General features: G+C 50.1%; 1 protein-coding gene and 1 pseudogene across 1 annotated transcript in view; one reads left to right on the forward strand and one right to left on the reverse strand.

The window, feature by feature from the left end:
- ARL3 (ADP ribosylation factor like GTPase 3) overlaps nucleotides 1-16863 on the reverse strand; it is a 43667-nt gene that overhangs the window by 9133 nt on the left and 17671 nt on the right. Inside the window, exons 3-5 of the mRNA XM_056121025.1 lie at nucleotides 16396-16512; nucleotides 6058-6108; nucleotides 3668-3853 (exon numbers count right to left, since the gene is read on the reverse strand). Coding sequence (XP_055977000.1) covers nucleotides 3668-3853; nucleotides 6058-6108; nucleotides 16396-16512 — 354 coding nt within the window. The remainder of the gene's footprint in view (nucleotides 1-3667; nucleotides 3854-6057; nucleotides 6109-16395; nucleotides 16513-16863) is intronic.
- Nucleotides 2618-2711, forward strand: LOC130029980 (uncharacterized; annotated as a pseudogene).

Below are 16863 nucleotides of genomic sequence, written 5' to 3' on the forward strand. Positions count from 1 at the left end.
ATAACCCATTTCAAATAATAGTTAAATTCTCTAAATTTATATCATTCTATTAACCATAATCTAATCTCATTAACCTTGAAATCCCAGTCTTAACTACCCAGTGCTGTACACCGTGGTACTATCTACTAAACTAATTAAGTGACCTTGAAACTACTTCTCCTCCATGGAAAATCATTACGTTTTTCCTTTGCTCTGAGCTCCTTTGTTGGATCGCCCCTCTTGAAGTCATTTCCCACGGAGTCTCTGATCCTGAGAACTTCCCCCACGGGCTGACAGCTCCGGCCTCTCTCTGGCCGGAGACCCTGTGACTTAAAAGTGCATTTCTCGGTGGCTACGAGGGATGAAGGCCCCAACTGTGGGCCTCCAGAGACAGGAGAGCCCCGACGGGGCCCCCTCACCCACCTGTCCCTGACTTGGATTCTAGGGGACACTCCTGCTCCCCCTGACACCCGCAAGGAGGCTTAGCTGAGGACCCAGGATCCCGGCTTCCCAGCCGAGTGCCCCGGGGCCCGGACTGGCGCTCCTGCGTTACTGGGAGTCTGTACCCCATGGTGGCCCACTCCGTTAGTCTTCCCTTCAGAAACTCCCCGCCTCAAAACGTCTCTAGTCTGGGTGCTTGTGCTGTGAGTCAGTGAGAGGGGCAGGCATCCTGCTGCATACACACACAAGTGTACACACACACACACACACACACAAGCACATAACAAGGGAGGCAGGGGTCATGGGCCACCGCCTCCCACTCTCGACCCTGCTGCTGCACCATCCAGGGAAATGCCCCGCGGAAAACTCCAGCTCCGCTCTCTGCTGAAGAGGGAAGCTAAGTGAAGCGGTGTCCCGGCTCGGCCTGCTCGCACACTAAGGCCTGAAATAGACGCTCAGTTTGAGAGCCGAGAGGGCCACACTCCCAGACGTGGCTGAGCTTCAACAGAGCGGAGGAGCAGAAGCAGAGCATTAATGGTGGGCCGCTTCTTTGTGCGGGCTCCGGGAGAGGAAAGACCTTTTCAGTTTTCAACTTCATGTCTTTTTTTTTTCTTTTTGAGCCATACCTCGATGCTCAGGGGTTACTCCTGGCTCTGCACTCAGGAACTATTCCTGGTGGTGCTTGGAAGACTATGTGGATGCTGGGGATTGAACCCGGGTCGATCACGTGCAAGGCAAATGCCTTACCCGCTGTTCTATCACTTTGGCCCCTCCTTTTGTTTTTAATATGCAGGGACTACTAATTTTTCAGGTCACAACCAGTGATACTCAGGGGTTACTCCTGTCTCTCTGTTCACGGAGCACTCTTGGCAAGCTCAGGGGACCAGATGGGATGCTAGGAATTGAACCCATATCAGTCACATGCAAGGCAAAGGCCCTACCCACTATACTATTGCTCTGGCCCTTACTTCATGTCTTTTAGGTGATAAAAATATGAATATATTACTTTTACCATCAGGTGGCAAAGACAAAAATATTAAGACTGTCCCCCTTCCCAAACCCAAACCTTTTAGACACTCATAAAGCCTGAAAACCCATTAGAGGAGGAGCTAAAGTGAGGGTGGGAGTGGGCCCAGCTGAGGAACATAAGTGCAGGGGACGGGAAATGTACACTCACAACACACACACACACTTGCTCTGACACACATTCTCTCTCATACACGTATACACACTCCCACACACTGACACACTCTTATATATTCCCACACTCACTCCTGTACATGCACTCACACAGACACTCTTCTTTGATTCCAGGGGTTAAGAAGTGTACACACACATGCACACATACACACACTTTCTGTCTCTCTCTTCTGTGGGTGCAGTGGTTGAGAAATCCACAAGAGGGTATGAGTGCTCACTGCTCTAGATTTAGGGGTCCCATTCCGAAGCCACCCGCCTCGACATGAGCCGGGGACAAAGCAGGCAGCAGGCAGGGGAAACTACGGAGATGGTTCTGGGAAGCGGCTAAAGCAGATGGCAGCCCCCAGCCCTGGCGCTCAGGACTGAACACGGGGTCTCCCGCCTGGGGGGCGTGTGCGCCAACAGAGCCCCGGCCCAGCAGTTTCACGCCACATCAGTACCGTGGGCCACAGGTCTCAGTGGGGAGAGGGCAAGAGGCTGCAGGGTTGCAGATGCTGAGGGGAGGAAGGTGGAGAGGCGGCACCAGGTACAGTGACGTGACCCTGGGAAAGTACTGCAGCCGCTTCTGTTCACTTTGTTCTGTGTGTGTGTGTGTGTGTGTGTGTGTGTTTGGGCACACCCAGCAGTGCTCAGGGCTTGCTCCTGGCTCTATGCTAAGGGATCAATCTTGGTGGGGCTCAAGGGCCCCAAGGGGGATGGAATCCCGGTCGGCCATGTGCAAGGCAAGTGCCCTGTCCACTGTCCCCTTTATTTGTTTTTGTCTTCTTGGGTCACTGTGGCGGTCAGGGGCTACTTCTGGCATGGTGCTCGGGGCACCATGCAGTGCCCAGGATGGATCTGGGGCTCCCTTATGCAAGGCATGTGCTCGACCCTCTGAGCCATCCCCTGGCCCCACGACACGGTTCCCTCAAGGGTGCACCAAGAGTGGTACCGCCCGGTTCTGGGGCCCGTACCACATGCCTGGCAAGAACAGGTTGTTTAAAAAGGGGCACGTGGAATCCCTTTCTGGTTCATAGGCATGAAGTGTTTACATGTTTGTGTGACACATGCCTTGAAATGTGTTACACACTTGGCACATTGCCCATCTGACCTGAAGAAAAATAAATTAAAAAACAAAACAAAACTAAGGCGAGAAACAAAACAAATCAAAACACAAACAACTAAGGCACAGGGAGCATTCCGGGGCTTCAGAATAGAGTGGGGGTCCCGGAAGGCTTACTCCAAGCATCAGTGGTTCACGGTGCCTTCGCGAGAAGCACCAGAGCTCCCACTTTCTCATCCTCGGAGGATGTGCCTCCCAGGGGACTGGGGCGCTTCTCCTGTCCCAGTGGCGTTTTGTTTTTTTTTTTTCAGGCCAACCCGGTGGTGCTTGGGGAATTGTATTTGGTGCCGGGAAACAAACCCATGTCACGGCTACACTGCGCGGCAGGCAGTGCCTTAACCTTTGTACTTTCTCTCCAGCCCTGAGATACAGCCATTTTCTCTCCTAAACTAGGATCGTGGGGGCGTGCCTTCTGGCCCAGTGTAAAGCAGGATGCTTCCACGCCCGTGGCATAAAGCACAGGGCTTTCTGGCAGCAGGAACCAAGCCGATGGATGGGGCAGGAAACAGACACCAAACCAAGTGCCAAGGAGAGAACCAACAGCACAGAGCACATATCAGGAGGGCCTGAGCACCAGCGTCGACAGCTGTTATCTGGGGAGGATCGGCTTTTAGCCTCCCCGACTTGAGACACGAAACAGCACCCAACCTAATCGGCACAGACCCGAGAGCGAGACGGGACCTTCAGCGTGTTCTGATTCCCCCCAAGTCGGGGGGGAGTATGGGAGGGTGACTTCTGGCTTTCCCGGAACGGTTAATAACGTCAGCTGAGTTTCTGAATCGAAAAGTACCCAACTTCTCCGTGTCCCGGGAGAGCATCCTGGACGCGTCCACGTGCCAAGCCCAGGTGATTTATTTCCCGTCCTGCTCTGTCTCCCCAGCGAGAGGGACAGACGGGCCGTGGCTGGCTCTGGCTGCCAGGGGCCTGGCCTTCCGGCAACCTCACCTGAACGCCCTCTCCGGTAAGAGCCGAGCAAGACTGGATCTGCCAGACCCGGTCGCGGATGGTGTGCAGGTTCAGTCCCTCGGCGATCTCGGAGGCGGGGGCTGCCGTGAGCAGGTCCTGCTTGTTAGCAAAGATGAGCACTGGCACACAGCTGAGTTTCTCCTCTTCCAGTAGTTCAGCTAGTTCCTGGATCGTTGCGGGGAAAGGATGGGGAGGGAAGGGTGATGAAATCCCTTTCACCAGACACTTCTAATTAGGGGAAAACAAAAGTCAGGCTGATCCACGAGCCAGTTTCTGGAGCAGGGCTTCTCCAGCGGGTCCCCTGGCCGATGCCTGGGCCCAGGCCGAAGAGACTGGCTTAGCCAAGGCCAAGCATGGACCCAGGAATCTGCATTCCAAACAAGAGTCTGCTCTAGGGCGCTTGTAGATCAATTTGGTAAATAAATTGTGCTTAAGAGACTCTAAACTTATTCAAGGTCGACAATGCAGACATATATACACACACACCTATTACGTGCACATATTTAAATGTCAACATTAAGTGAAAATTCCTTTTGAGACTTTCGCGTATGTGTGTTGGGGGGAGGTTTGGGCCTGTCCATCGGTGCTCAGGGCTTACTCCTGGCTCTGCACTTAGGAACTACTGTGTTCAGGGGTCACTCCTAACCAGGCTTGGGGGACTATATGGGGTGCTAGGGAATCAAACCAGGGTTGGCTGTGTGCAAGGCAAGTACTCTTACTCCAGTACGATTGTTCCGGCCTCTGCTTTTCTATTTAAAAGTGTGCCTAAAACCACATTGTGTAATCACCGCGACCAGCATTCTCTACCTGCAACTGTTTCAGAGTCAAGGTCTATCTCATCTTTTATTTGTTCTGTTTGGGGGCCACATCCGCCGATGCTCAGGGGTTACTCCTGACTCTGCGCTCAGGATCACTCCTTGTGGTGCTCAGGGGACCATATGGGGTGCCGGGGAACCAAACCCGGGTGGGTAAGGCAAGCGCCCTCCCTCCCAGCTGTACTTTGGCTCAGGCCCCATACCTCACTTTTTAGCTTGAAAATAAGAGCAGCTTAGACTAGGCTTTACATTCCTTCCCACCTCTTCCAACATAGGGATCCCTTACTATTTTTTTTTCTTTTTGGGTCACAGCCAGCAATGCAGAGGGGTTACTCCTGGCTCTGCACTCAGGAATCACTCCTGGCGGTGCTCAGGGGACCATATGGGGTGCTAGGAATCGAACCTGGGTTGGCCGCATGCAAGGCAAACGCCCTACCCGCTATGCTATCACTCCAGCCCCATGGGATCCCTTACTATTGACAATGTATAACGGTAAGTGAATTGGTTTGGGAAGAAAGCTGAAGAACTTTTGGACACAGTGGTAGTTTTGATTTCCTTGTGTCTTTCGTTTGTTCATTTTTGCCTCACCCAGGGGTGCTTTGTGCTCAGGAATGACTCCTGGCACCACTCACCACATGGTGCCAGAGACTGAACCATGGTTTGTGGTGTACAAGGCACATACCTGACTTGTTGGCTCCACACCTGCTTAGAGTTTCTTTATTTTTGTTTTTCAGTCATACCCAGTGATGCTCAGGAGTTACTGCTCACTTTACATTCAGGAATTACTCCTGGTGATGCCCGGGGGACCATATGGGATGCTGGAGATCAAACCTGGGTCAGCCGTATGCAAGGCAAGTGCCCTACCCAACCCGATATCTTATTTAATAAACTAAAGGTTTTAATAAGAAAACTGTCCAAATAATCAACTAATTTCTCTGTTTCTTTTGTTTTTGGGTCACATCAGCAATGCTCAGGAATTACTCCTGGTGGTGCTCGGGGGACCACACAGGATGCCAGGGATCAAACCTGGGTCGACCGCATGCAAGGCAAGTGCCCTACCCACTAGGTCATACGTATGACCCCTCTTTTTTTTCCCCCCACATCTGGCTGTGTTCAGGACTCTGCAAGAGTAAGGGATAACTCCTGGTGGGGCTGTGGATTGAACCTGGTGCACTATCTCTCTGGCCCCACAACTAATTTCTTTTAGGCAACTGATATATATATATTTTTTTTTTCTTTTTTTCTTTTTTCTTTTTGGGTCACACCCTGCGATGCTCAAGGGTTATTCTTGGCTCTGCACTCAGGAATTACTCCTGGAGGTGCTCGGGGGACCATATGGGATGCTGGGAATGGAATCCGGGTCGGCCGCGTGCACGGCAAATGCCCTACCCGCTGTACCACTGCTCCAGCCCCAAGGCAACTGATATTTTGGCTTGTTTGCAAGAATGATTGTTGTTTGAACTGCCCCTCTTAAACCAAAAAGATATCTGTGTTTACAAGGTAGTTGGAAGAATACCACTATTTGGGAAGTAGCTCAACAAAAGGATTATTTACCTGGCCCGTCTCTTCAAATCTTTTTCGGTCTGCGCTGTCAATCACGTATATCTGTAAAGTGAGAGGAAGAGGTTACTTCATGTTAGAGCGGCCCATGGGCTGCTGACCTCATCCATGAGTGAAATACACACACGAATGAGAGGCCCCAAAAACTCCTCCAGCAGTACTCCAAAGTCTAAGAAGTGAGGGGAGTCATGGCGGTAAAACCTTAATGGGCGTTTGTCACTAAACATGCTTAGCTGATTCAGTCTATCCATCCTCCTTTCACTCTTTGATTTCTTTTGTTTGTGTTTTGTTCTGGGGCCACACCCGGCACTGCCTTCTTGCTAGTCTGTTTGTGGTGGGAGGGTATTTGGAGGTATTTGAAAATCCTATAGAGTCACACACTGAACAATGGAATACGTTGTGAGAAATGTGCCATTCGATGATTTCATAGTTGGGTGAATGTCATAGGGGAATTTCTTGTTTTTGCTTTGCTTTTGTTTTGGGGGGCTAGAGCGATAGCACAGTGGTAGGGCATTTGCCTTGCGCGCAGCCAGCCTGGCCGAGCCAGGTTCGATTCCTCCGCCCATCTCGGAGAGCCTGGCAAGCTATCAAGAGTATCTTGCCCGTGTGGCAAAGCCTGGCAAGCTACCCATGACGTATTCGATATGCCAAACACAATAACAACAAGTCTCAAGATGGAGATGTTACTGGGTCCACATGAGCAAATCAATGAACAACAGGGGTACAGTGACAGTGACAGTTTGTTCTGGGGCCCCATGTGGTGGTGCTCAGGGGTGATCCCTGGCTCAGCATTCAGGGATCGGCCCTGGCAGTGTTTGGGGGAGTCATATGGGATGCCGGGGATCGAACCCAGGCTCGCAGCACGCAAGGCTAGTGCCCCACCTGCTGAGCTATGGCTTCATCCCGGGAGCTTCACAAATGTGGACTGCCCAGCGGGCCACACACCAAAGGCGCCACTGCACAGCCCGTGTTCCATGACAAAAGTGGCAGGGGTGGAGTGGTGTGTGGCGATTCTTCCAGGCCATCACCTTCAAGAGCCTTGGCGGGTTTATCGTATGCTGTCTTCAGGCACTAAACGGGAGACTCAGGGACCTCCTTCTCCTTTCAGCCTTACAGGATGACTGGAGGTTAGGGTTCACCGGGGCCACGCCCCTTGAGCAGTGGTGCTCATGCCTGGCTGTGATGTAGCTGGCAGTCACTTGCAGCATGACGAACACAGGCAGCACTGCCGGGACTGTCCTGGCACTGCTAGTGGCACCAAGAACCAAACTCACACTTGCAAACTGCGCATTCTAAATCACTGAGCCAATGATACTCCCAGGCCCCTAGTTAATCTATTTTATTTGGCCATGCCCAGCAGTGCTCAGGACTTACTCCATGCTCTGCCCTCAGGGATCACTCCTGGAGGGCTGGGGGACCACATGGGGTGCTGGGGATTGAACCTGGGGTGTCCGTGGGCAAGACAAATGCACTACCTATTGTACTATCGCTTCAGCCCAAGATATTAAGTCAAATAGTGTGCTACATTGAACATTTGCTCTCTTGAAGAAAAAAATTACATTTTCTTTTGCTTAAATCTCTTTCAGTTAGAATCACTAGTGCACAGTGATTATACAAGGAACAAAGTTCATTCTCTTCTCTGAAGAATATCCTGTATTTCTAGCTGTGTTTCTTTTATGGAGAATCAGGGGAAGAAGGATGGATGCACTTGGTTTGACTACTTTTCTGGGCTCGAGAGATAGTATAGCAGGTCAGGAGTGACTCCCCAAGTCTCTACCTGGGATTAGACTCTGAGCACTGCCAGGTGTGGCCCAAAACACACACAAAAAAATCAAGTGTAGGTGCTGGAGCAATAGTACAGCAGTTAGGGCGTTCGCCTTGCATGCAGCCGACCCGGGTTCGATTCCCAGCATCCCATATGGTCCACCAAGCACCACCAGGAGTAATTCCTGAGTGCAAAGTCAGGAATAAACCCTTTGCATCACTGGGTGTGACCCAAAAAAGCAAAAAAAGAAAAAAAAATCAAGTGTATGTGGACAGAGGAGTTTGAGTGATGCCCTGCAGGCAGGAAGCTGGTGTCCGATGCCCAGCACTGCACGGGTTCCCCGGGGAATTCCTGGGGCGGACCCCGGGCACAGGGTTGGGGATAGCCCTGGCACACCGCGATGCGTGGCCCAAGATCCAAAAGACAGCGGCAGAGAGCAGGTTCAGAAACTGCCTTTTGATGCAATGAGGCAGGGAGGGGAGGCCGGCTCCAAGAGTGGAAAAGAAAAAGGACTGCCAGGTGCCAGGTCAGTTGGGAGAAAGTTCTCGGTCTCCCTCACCGTTTACTACTGGGGTTTGGAATTTCACAGAAAACATTTCCATGAAGTGATTCACCAGGAGGATTTGCCAAAACTATAGTTTTATTTTTCCCTCCCTGCCATTTAGCATTTTCCTCACAGAACTTAACGATCAGCTGATAATGATGAAGACTACAAGACAACGGCCCCATTTATGAGGAAGAGGGCCAAGGGGAAAAGACCTGAGCACGGAGAACTCTCCAGCTCCTGCACTCTGGGGCGGCACCCAGTGTCCTGCCTGGCACCGCCCCACTGAACCTGCCTGCTCCTTCTTGCCAACTTTCTTTCCTCAGGCAAACAGCTAAGGACGAGGAGCGCCTCACCTCATCTGCTGTTCTTCTTTATTGATTTACTTATTTATTTTTGTTTTGGGGGCCACATCCGGTGATGCTCAGGGCTAATTCCTGGCTCTGGGCTCACGGATCACTCCTGGCAGTGCTTGGGGGACAATATGGGACACTGGGGATCCAACCTGGGTCTACAGTGGGCAAGGCAAGTTGCCCTACCACTGTACTATTGTTTTGGTCCCTCCATTGTTGTTGCTAATAACTGTTGCCAGATCTTTGTGTGTGTGTGTGTGTGTGTGTGTGTGTGTGTGGAGGGGATTCACACCTGCTGGTTCTTGATGCTATTCCCAGCTCCTCACCAGGAGTCGCTCCTGTGGTGCTGGGGCCAATAAGGTGCCGGGGATTGAACCAGGGTCTTTGATGTGCAAAGCATGTACTCACCTTTGAGTTCTCTCTCTGGTTCCTGTTTAAAATATTTTTCTTTTTTGTTGGAGGCCAGAGAGATAATACAATGGGTCAGGCACTTGCCTTGCATGCAGCAAACCTGGCCTAGATTTGATTCCCAGGGCCCATATGGTCCCTTGGGCCCCACCAGGGATGATCCTCAGAGCCAGGACTAAGCCCTGAGTAACACTAGGGGTAGCCCCTCAAAAGAATGAAACAATACATAATTTTTTTCTTTTTGCAATTCTGGGGATCAACCCAGGAATTACGCATACAAGACACATGCTCTACCACTGATCCCAGTTATATATATACTTAAAAAAAATCTGAAAACAAGGCTGGACCAATAGTGCAGTGGGCTGGCCCAGCACTCTTTATAGTTCCCCGAGCTCAACCAGGAGTGATTCCTGAGTGCAGAGTCAAGAGTAACCCCTGAGCATTGCCAGCTGTGGCCCAAACCCCACTCCCACAAAAAAAAAAAAAAAGAAAAGAAAAGAAAGAAAACACATAAACTAAACAGCAAGAATCAAAGAAAGTAAAACATTCATAGTGTTTTGATTGATCTTCAAACAGGAGGGCCAGGGTGTGGGTCAAGTGGTAAAGCACTTGCTTTGTCCGTGTGGGCCCTGAGTTTGATCCAGGCCCCAAAACAAAGAACTTCAGAGGCTGAAGTGTGTACCAGGCAGTCATGAGGCCCTGAGTTTGACTCCCGGCATCAAATGTCCTCTTCAAGTACCATCTGGAGAAGCCCAGCACTGACAGGCCTCGGCACTGTTGGGCTGAGTAGCACTGGTAGAAGGTTTGGAACCCCCACCAAAAAACAAAGAAACAAACAAACAAACAAACAAACCAAACCAGTATAAACCTCTAAAAATCAAATTTCATAAATCTCAAATTGTTATTATCCATGTTAGTCAGAAAGATGCTACAAGGAAAGCCAATTCACATCTTTGCAACTGCCTTGAAATTTTTTTTCCCATTTGGACATCCCTGGCTGACCTCAGGGCTCTGTGCTGGGGTGCAGGAGGCCAGGGGGGACCATTTGGGGTGTTGGGGATTGAACTTGGGTTTGCCTGTATACAAGGCAAGTGCCTGAACATCAGCAGGTGTGGCCCCCAAACCAAAATAAACCTGTACTATCTCCCTAGCCCTGCCCTGAAGTTCTTATCTGATTGTGGGAGGAAGACCTAGAAATAAAAGACATTTCTGATGCAGCTGGGCCTTTCGGGCCTACCCAGAGACTGCTGACCCAGCAGAGAGGGAGAGGAGAGCTCTTTGTGTCTCTGACTCTGGGCTGCCGCCCTCCTGCTGCCCCCTTTTGGCGATTTTACTGCTCTTAAGTGTCACTCCATCAGAGGGTAAGCAGACACAAGGGATGACACGAACCAGTGTGGCTCTTCAGTGGCAGCTGAAACAAAGGTCCAAACGGAGCCTGAAACTGACAAATGTGGTTCCTGGGTAACTTCTAGTTTTCTAGTTTTCAATTACTTGTTTCCTAATAGTACCGATGCTCAAGGTTGACAGAGAAGTCATGGAAGAGATGAATGTTCAAGATCTAGCTCACTTAAAAAAATGTTTTGGAAAAAACAAAAATGTTTTGGGAGGCCAGAGCGATAGTACAGTGGATAGGGTATTTGCCTTGCACGCAGCCAACCTAGGTTCAATCCTTGGAATCCCATATGGTCCCCAAGTACTGCCAGGAATAATTCCTGAGTGCAAAGTCAGGAGTCACCCCTGAACATTGCCAGGCTTGGCCCCCAAACCAAAATAAATGAATAAATAAGGCAAAACAGGTTTTGAGGCCTGAGAGATACTATAGTGGGTAGGGTGTTTGTCTTGCATGCGGCTGATGTGGTTCGATCCCTGGAACCCCATATGGTCACCCGAGCCTGCCAAGAATGATCCCTGAGTGCAGAGCCATGAGTCAACCCTGAGAACCACTGGGTATGGCCCCCAAGGACCAAACAAAAAATCTTTTATTTATTTTGGTCTGGGGGTGATACCCAGCAGTGCTCTAGCTTACTCATGCTTTTCTACTCAGGGATCATGCCTGGCAGGCTTGGGGGACCACATGGGATGCTGGGGATTGAACCTGAGTCGGACATGTAGAAGGCAAACGCCTGACCTGCTGTACTATCTTTCTGGCCCCACACCTCAAGTTTTATTTATTACTGTGACCTCCCCCACGTTAATAAAGCTGAGTGTCATCTTCCCTGAGGATAATTTTGACTCTCTCAGGAGTTATCCTAACCCTCTCAAACTTCTCAAGAATTGTCCTGGGAAGGCAGGGCAGCTGGGAGGCTTCTAGCACCATCCCCCACAAGCCAAGCATGATCCCCAGTGGCACTGTCATTTGGGGCTCCAGGTTCCACAACCAAGTGTGTGCAAACATGGGAACTGTGTGCGGCCTGGCACACACATCGGCAAGGTGTGTCATCCTCCAATTCTCACAGAACAATAACAGAAGAGAAGGAAAGGAAAAAAAAAACATTAAAAAGATAAACGATGGTGGTGAACAATCTTTTTCTATAAGGTAGGAGATCCTTTATTTTAGGGTTTTTTTTTTGCTTTTTGGGTCACACCTGGCGATGCACAGGAGTTACTCCTGGCTCTGCACTCAGGAATTACCCCTGGCAGTGCTCAGGGGACCATCTGGGATGCTGGGAATTGAACCCGGGTTGGCTGTATGAGCAAGGCAAGCATCCTACCCGCTATTCTATTGCTCCAGCCCCCTTTTATTTTAGTTTTGTTTTGTTGTCAAACCCAGTGGTGCTTGGGGCTGAGCCCTGGTGGTGCACAGGGAACCAGATGTGGTGTGGAGAGTCAAACCCAGGTTGGCCACATGCAGTGCAAGTGCCTTGAGCTCTGGACTACCTCCCTGGTGCCAAGAGATGTTTCAGGTTTTGTGACCCGTATGTTCTCTTTTATAGCTTTTAATCTTTGCTCCTGTAGTGCAAAAGCAGCCACAGGAAACAGGCAAACAAAAGAACACAGCTGTGTCACGGCACAACTTCATTTATGGACACTGAAATTTGTTTAACGTTTGTTTTGTTTCTGGGTCACATCCGGCTGTGCTCGGCTCGGGGCTTACTCCTGGCTCTGCTTTCAGGGATCACTCCTGGTGGGGCTCAAGGGACCGTATGAGGTGCCAGGGATCAAATCTGGGGCAGTCATGTGCAAGGCAAGTAACCTACTCACTGTATTAGCCCCATATGGACACTAAGATTTGAATTATATATTTATCACTTTTATGTGTTGGGAGATCTTATTTTTGATTCTTTTCATTCATGTAAAAATTGAAAAAAAAAAAACACCTTGCAGGGAATAGGAATATGGCTCAAGTGGCAGATCACAGGATTTTTGTGTTCAGGGCCACAAGCCTGATCCCTGGCACTATGTGGACCCCTGAGCACCTCTGGGGTGACTTTGGTGGTCCCCTGCAGCCTGTCCAGCACCTCTGTGTGTGACCACAATGGAAAATGTAAAATAGGGGCTGGAGCAATAGCACAGCGGGTAGGGCATTTGCCTCGCACGTGGCCGACCCAGGTTTGATTCCCAGCATCCCATATGGTCCCCTGAGTACTGCCAGGAGTAATTACTGAGTGCATGAGCCAGGAGTAACCCCTGTGCATCGCCGGGTGTGACCCCCCCCAAAAAAAAAACCAAAGAAATAAGGGCCGGGAAGAAAGTACAGCAGGTTGCAACCCGGGTTCAATCCTGGCCTCCCATAGGGTCCGCTGAGCACTGTCAGGAGTGATTCCTGAGTACAGAGACAGGAGTAAGCCCTGAGCATTGCCGGGTGTGGCCACCAAACAAAGGAAAACAAAGAAAAATATATAAGAAATAGCTCTAGGGAGAGACAGTGCAGGAGGTTGGGTGCTTGTATTGTACGGTGGATGAGGTTTCTACCCCTGCCACCTCAGAAGGTCTCTTGAACACGCCAGGAGTGATTCCAGAGCACAGGTGGCCCAGACCCCACCTCTGACCCCACCTCTCAAAAACAAAACAAAACAAAACAAAACAAAACAAACAAATGGGGCTGGAGCGATAGCACAGCGGGTAGGGAGTTTGCCTTGCACGCAGCCAACATGGCCGACCCAGGTTCAATTCCCAGAATCCCATATGGTCCCCCGAGCACCGCCAGGAATAATTCCTGAGTGCATAAGCCAGGAGTAACCCCTGAGCATCACCGGGTGTGACCCAAAAAGCAAAACAAACAAACAAACAAACAGGTCAGAGAAAGAATAACGTGGAAAGGGCTCGCCCTGCAAGCCACAGACACTGGCTCTGTCCCGAGCACCAAACATGGTCCTGCGAGCACCACAGGAATAGCTCAAAATCCTCAGCAACCCCCTAACGCCAGCCCCCACGTCAAAGAAATATAAAAGTCAGTAAAAAGCCACATCTAATGTATACAATACAGGGAGGCGGCTGGCCAGGTGTCAGCACTGCTCCAAAGCAGAATGTATTCTAGCCCTCCAGAGATAACTGGCAAGAAGCAAGCAGGCTAAGTGTGTCAAGCCCCGGTCCTATCTTGCTGGCATGCAGCCTAGTGGAACAGGTCTTCTCAGTCACAGCGGACACTATCAGACATAGACAAGCAAGCACAGCCCCACGACCACTGCCACTCCAAGCTGCTTCAGGCTGGCATGCAGGTTGAAGCCTTAGAATCAAAGCCCGGGGAATCAGTGGCTGCCCAGAACTTGTTGAAGCTCAAGCAACACTGGAAAACAATGAAAGTTTGACTCTGAATCAAACTTTGATGGAGCCAAAGGAAACTCCTTTAGGCTGTTCTGATCTGTTCTTTCCTGGGCATCTCAGTTGATGAGAAATATGGGGAAAGGAGCCCTATTACAGCTCCCCGCCCCCCCCCTAAATAAAAAAGACTCCAAATAAGAGAGTCCTAATACAAGAGCTGGGAGATGGCTCAAATAGATGAGCACAGGCTTTGTGTGTGCGGGTGCGTGCGTGCATGTGTGTGTGTGCGTGTGTGCGTGCGTGTGTGTGTGTGTGTGTTTACACCTGGCTGTGGGCAGGGCCTATTCCTAATTGTACTCAGGGATCACTTGTGGCAGGGACTGGGGAGTCATACAGGGTGCTGGGGACCAAACCAGGATTGGCTGCAGGTAAGGCAAGCACCTTCCTTGTGGTACCAAGTGCTCCACGCTTGGGCGCATGCTTTTGCATGTGGGGGCCGTGGGCTGACCTATGGACTACTGGGAACACCCAGCCAGCTCTGCTCAGGGAGTAGCTCCTAAGATTGCTGAGCGAGGCCCCAAAAGAGCAAAGAAAACAAACCTAAGAAGGAGTCCTAACTACCCTGGGTCATCCCCAGCGGTGTACAGTGAGCCTGAGGGGCAATGGGGAGAGAACCCAATGTCCGGCATGCCAGGATGCCCTGGGAGCCATCTCTCCGATCTGAATTTTTCAGCGAATTTGGTAGATCACCGTGGAGAGTGGTCAGTAACTCAGTTGAGTGAGAATGTTTCATTCTGCAAGAAACTGCAAATGATCTTCCACCACGGTCGTACACTGCACACCCCCACCAGCAATGAATAGGAGTTCGAACTGAGTTCTGGCTGTTCCACATTTTCATCAGCATTTGGCAGAGCCAGGAGTAAGCCCTGAGCACAGGGTTTAAAACTAAAAAACAAAACAAAACAAAACCCTTTTTTTTCCCCCTATGCAAGTTCATAAGAACCCCCTTGGTTCTTTTTGTTTGTTTCTGGGCCACACTCAGCGATGCTCAGGGGTTACTCCTGGCAATCTTGGACCACCATATGGGATGCCCAGGATGAAACCAGGGCTCGCCCTGTGCAAGGCAAGAGCCTTACCAGCCATAGAATCTCTCCAGTCACACTCTCCCTGCACCTTGGATCCTGGGCATGTTCATGGCTGAGGTAATGTAGCTAGGAAGATCATTAAAGGAGATGCAAAGGCCTTATACTGAAGAGATTATGCATGTGAATAGTGACATCTGCAAAGATTTCTGAAACAGTAATGATAGGAGACCTAGGAAAGTTTCAACTGCAGGTCTGCAGGGATGAAGAGAATGCAAACCACTGAGATACAAGCTCAAATCTTGGCCTCTGCTTGAGCGTGGGGAGGACCCCAATGCATGAGGCAACTTTGGGATAGTTACAATTGTGGGAAGCAGTGTCCTAACTCTAGCACCTGACACTTCCCCACAAGCTCCTCATCCATGAGTCCTGTGACTGTTGTTCTGGAAACTATTCAGAATGAGGCTAATTTCTGACTCAATGTCATTTTCGAAACAACTAAAGATGGACCGCAGACATCTTCTTTTCTAGGGTAGGGAGAACATGATCAGCTCTTTCAACCATTTTTTGGTTTTTAGGCCACACCCAGCTGTACTTGGGCTTAGTCCTGGTTCTGGGCTCAAGGGGACCATGTGGGATGCAGGATTGAACCCGGGTTGGCTGTGTGCGAGTGCCCTGCCCACCCTGCTCGCTGTACTATGGCTCTGGCCATCCTTAAACCAGCTCTTATTTGAATTCTTTTCAGGACTCTCACTGCCTGGGTTGCTCTCCTTGGGACGGACCTGTTGGCTTGCTTATTTGGTTTCGGGGCAATATCTGACAGTGATCAGGAGCTACTCCTGGCTCACTCCTGTGGTGCTCAAGAGACCATCCGTATACGATGCTAAGGACCCAACCAAGATCAGCCTCATGCAAGGGAATGAATGCCTTACCCTCCAATACCCTATATATATCTCGTTCCTCTCCCTCTTTTTTTTTTTCTTTTTAGGCCATACCCAGTGTTGCTCAGGGGTTACTCCTGGCTCTGCACTCAGGAATCACTCCTGGTGGTGCTTGGGGGACCATAAAGGATGTTGGGTACTGAACTTGGGTCAGCCACATGCAAGGCAAATGCCCTACCTGCTGGACTATTACCGCAGCCCCACCCCCCTTCTTTTTTGGGGTGACAGGAACTGAACTTTTTTGGTGGTGTAAGGGAAATGTGCTACGACTGAACTGCAATCCTGGACCCTAGGTCTGTTGATTTGTTGGTTTCTTCCTCTCCTCTGCTGCTCTCACTGCTAGAGTCATGAATAAACACTCCCTCTGCCAAGGCAGGGGAGGCACAACACTGTTACTGAGCGACAGGGAAGGTTCTTGTACAAGTTTTACAGAGCTGTTTCTCTTCCACAATCTGTAGGCTCCTGCCAGCCCAAGTTCATGGAGACTAATGTTATGGCAATGGAATGGAATTTCTGATAAGCAAAAGACTGTACTTACGAGAATGTCTGTATTTTCAAAATAATTCCTCCAGTATGGTCTGATTTTCCTCTGTCCACCAATGTCCCATACATTGAGTTTAAAACCTTGAGACTGTACACTTTTGATGTTGAAACCCTGTAAAAAGAGGCACAGGTCACCATTATGCTATTAAGTTTTGAGACTGTGATACAAAATAGCTATTTCTTTCTTATGTGATACTCTACCAGACATGACACTTGAAGGAGGCACCGTGTCTTGCTCTCAGTGCCACGGGTAGAGGGAAGAAATAAATACTTTGGCACACCCATTTGCCTTGCATGCGGCCAACACAGGTTTGATTCCCGGCATTCCATATGATCCCCCAAGCATGACCAGAAGTAATTCCTGAGTGCAGAGCCAGGAGTAACCATTGAGCATCGTCGGGTGTGACCCAAAAACCAAAAAAAAAAAAAAAAAAAAATGGAAAACCAGAAGCCGAGCACAGCT

Source organism: Sorex fumeus, unplaced genomic scaffold (assembly GCF_029834395.1).
Source record: "Sorex fumeus unplaced genomic scaffold, SorFum_2.1 ptg000043l, whole genome shotgun sequence".
NCBI classification, from domain to species: Eukaryota; Metazoa; Chordata; class Mammalia; order Eulipotyphla; family Soricidae; genus Sorex; species Sorex fumeus.